The sequence below is a fragment of the Halyomorpha halys genome, unplaced genomic scaffold (assembly GCF_000696795.3).
Source record: "Halyomorpha halys isolate HHAL.00 unplaced genomic scaffold, Hhal_1.1 Scaffold7599.1, whole genome shotgun sequence".
Lineage (NCBI taxonomy): Eukaryota > Metazoa > Arthropoda > Insecta > Hemiptera > Pentatomidae > Halyomorpha > Halyomorpha halys.
Genome location: NW_027115962.1, coordinates 2,566 through 4,165, shown reverse-complemented (window position 1 = coordinate 4,165; position 1,600 = coordinate 2,566). Strand labels below are relative to the sequence as shown.

Sequence of the window (1,600 nt, the reverse complement as noted above, 5' to 3'; positions counted from 1 at the left end):
AACAGATGGGCAGATTTAATTTCAGTATTTTGAGGACAAATTATTTCAAAAGAATTACAAGATTTCAGTGAATAATATGAGCCATTTGCTTCAAAATTGTTAGAAACCTACAAATGAGCAGTTTGCTCCCCCAAACATACTACCATGCTTTTGGCTTAGACATAGTCAGGTAATAACTAAAATAAACAAGAAAAATGTAACAACAAGTTGAAGAATATGAAAAATTTACAGTTAGTGATGTTTTGATATTTGTGATTAATGAGATGGTGAGATAAATCAGCAAGTGTCCACAAATCAGGATTACATTAGATTTAAAATTACGGAGTTTTTAAAAATAATTTTTTACTTTCTTCAAACATTACACTCATAGATTTTCAAGAATTATAAAAATAAACTGTAAATATATTTTTTTAAAAAACTGGAAATATGTAAATAAAAAATTAACTAAATATGACAAATTATATATTACATATTGTATTCATTTTAAGTATTTATGTGAGTATGTCAACTATTTTCAAAAGAATAATATAAACTTTTCATATAGAAAATATGCATTTTGTTATAAATACACCATAAAATTTTATTATAAGGGACAAAAAATACATTTTTTAAATATTTAAAACGTTTAATTTCTTTCATGGGTCATTCTGAGTTAACCTTGGTCTCCCATTGTGATCGAATTATTAAGGTTCTACTGTGTATATATATATATGTATTTTTTTTTAAATATTATTAAAAACAAAAATTATAAATTTAGCTGAAAAAGTTATAATAATACCTAATTTTAGAATTTTCTATTTGAAATTAATCAGTATTTCTGAAGATTTAAATGCCTTTGATTAGAAAGAAAATAGATTTAAAGAATAAATAAAATTAATCATCATTTTACATCAAGATGCTCGAGACCTATTAACCCAACATTATAAAAACTATGTATATACTTAAAACTTCATGTACAGAAAACATTTAAACAATAGTGGATTACCTGATCTGTAGAGTACGATTTAGTTGCTTCTTCACTTGATGCACTGGATTCAGTTGACTCCTCTTCATCCTCTGGTAGAGGGTCAAGCCTCCGCCGCTGAGGGAATCCTCGGGAGACAGGGCACAATGGAACAAGGCTTCCCATCATGCTCACCTTAAACCAAATACACTTTTTCATTTGACTACTTATAATATCAGAGATGATTAGATTACAATTTAAATTTTTCAAAATCATTAATTCTGAAACTGGGAGACCAGCCTGGGACGTATCCAGGCTTTATAAAGTGGGGGGAAGAGGGAAATTTGGCAGAAAAGTGTAATACTGACATAATCTTCAAGTATAATCATTGGTCAAGAAATAATTTCATAGAAAGAGTACGTCCTTAACAACTAATGGGTTGTATAGGGCCTTAGGTATTCGATTTATAAAGGAGCAGTGGATGGTATCCTAAGATATGCGTCTCCCATCTGGTTTCAAAATCTCACATAGAGACAGTAAAATAGGCTGGCATCAATTCTGCTTTGTGTCGCCAGAGCATACAGGTAGACTTTTAAAATAACCTTAGAAAATACTTCCCCACCGTACAATCTTAGCTGCAGCTGAAATGGACCTCCT

The 1,600-nt window shown here is 29.8% G+C and overlaps 1 protein-coding gene across 1 annotated transcript in view; it reads right to left on the bottom strand.

Moving 5' to 3' along the window:
* Nucleotides 1-867: 867 nt before the first annotated feature.
* The window catches only part of LOC136797147 (uncharacterized), a gene marked incomplete at its 5' end in the record, with an annotated part of 3,192 nt that continues 2,459 nt past the window's right edge, over nucleotides 868-1,600 (bottom strand). The window contains one exon of the mRNA XM_067052920.1: nucleotides 868-1,138. Coding sequence (XP_066909021.1) covers nucleotides 950-1,138 — 189 coding nt within the window. The remainder of the gene's footprint in view (nucleotides 1,139-1,600) is intronic.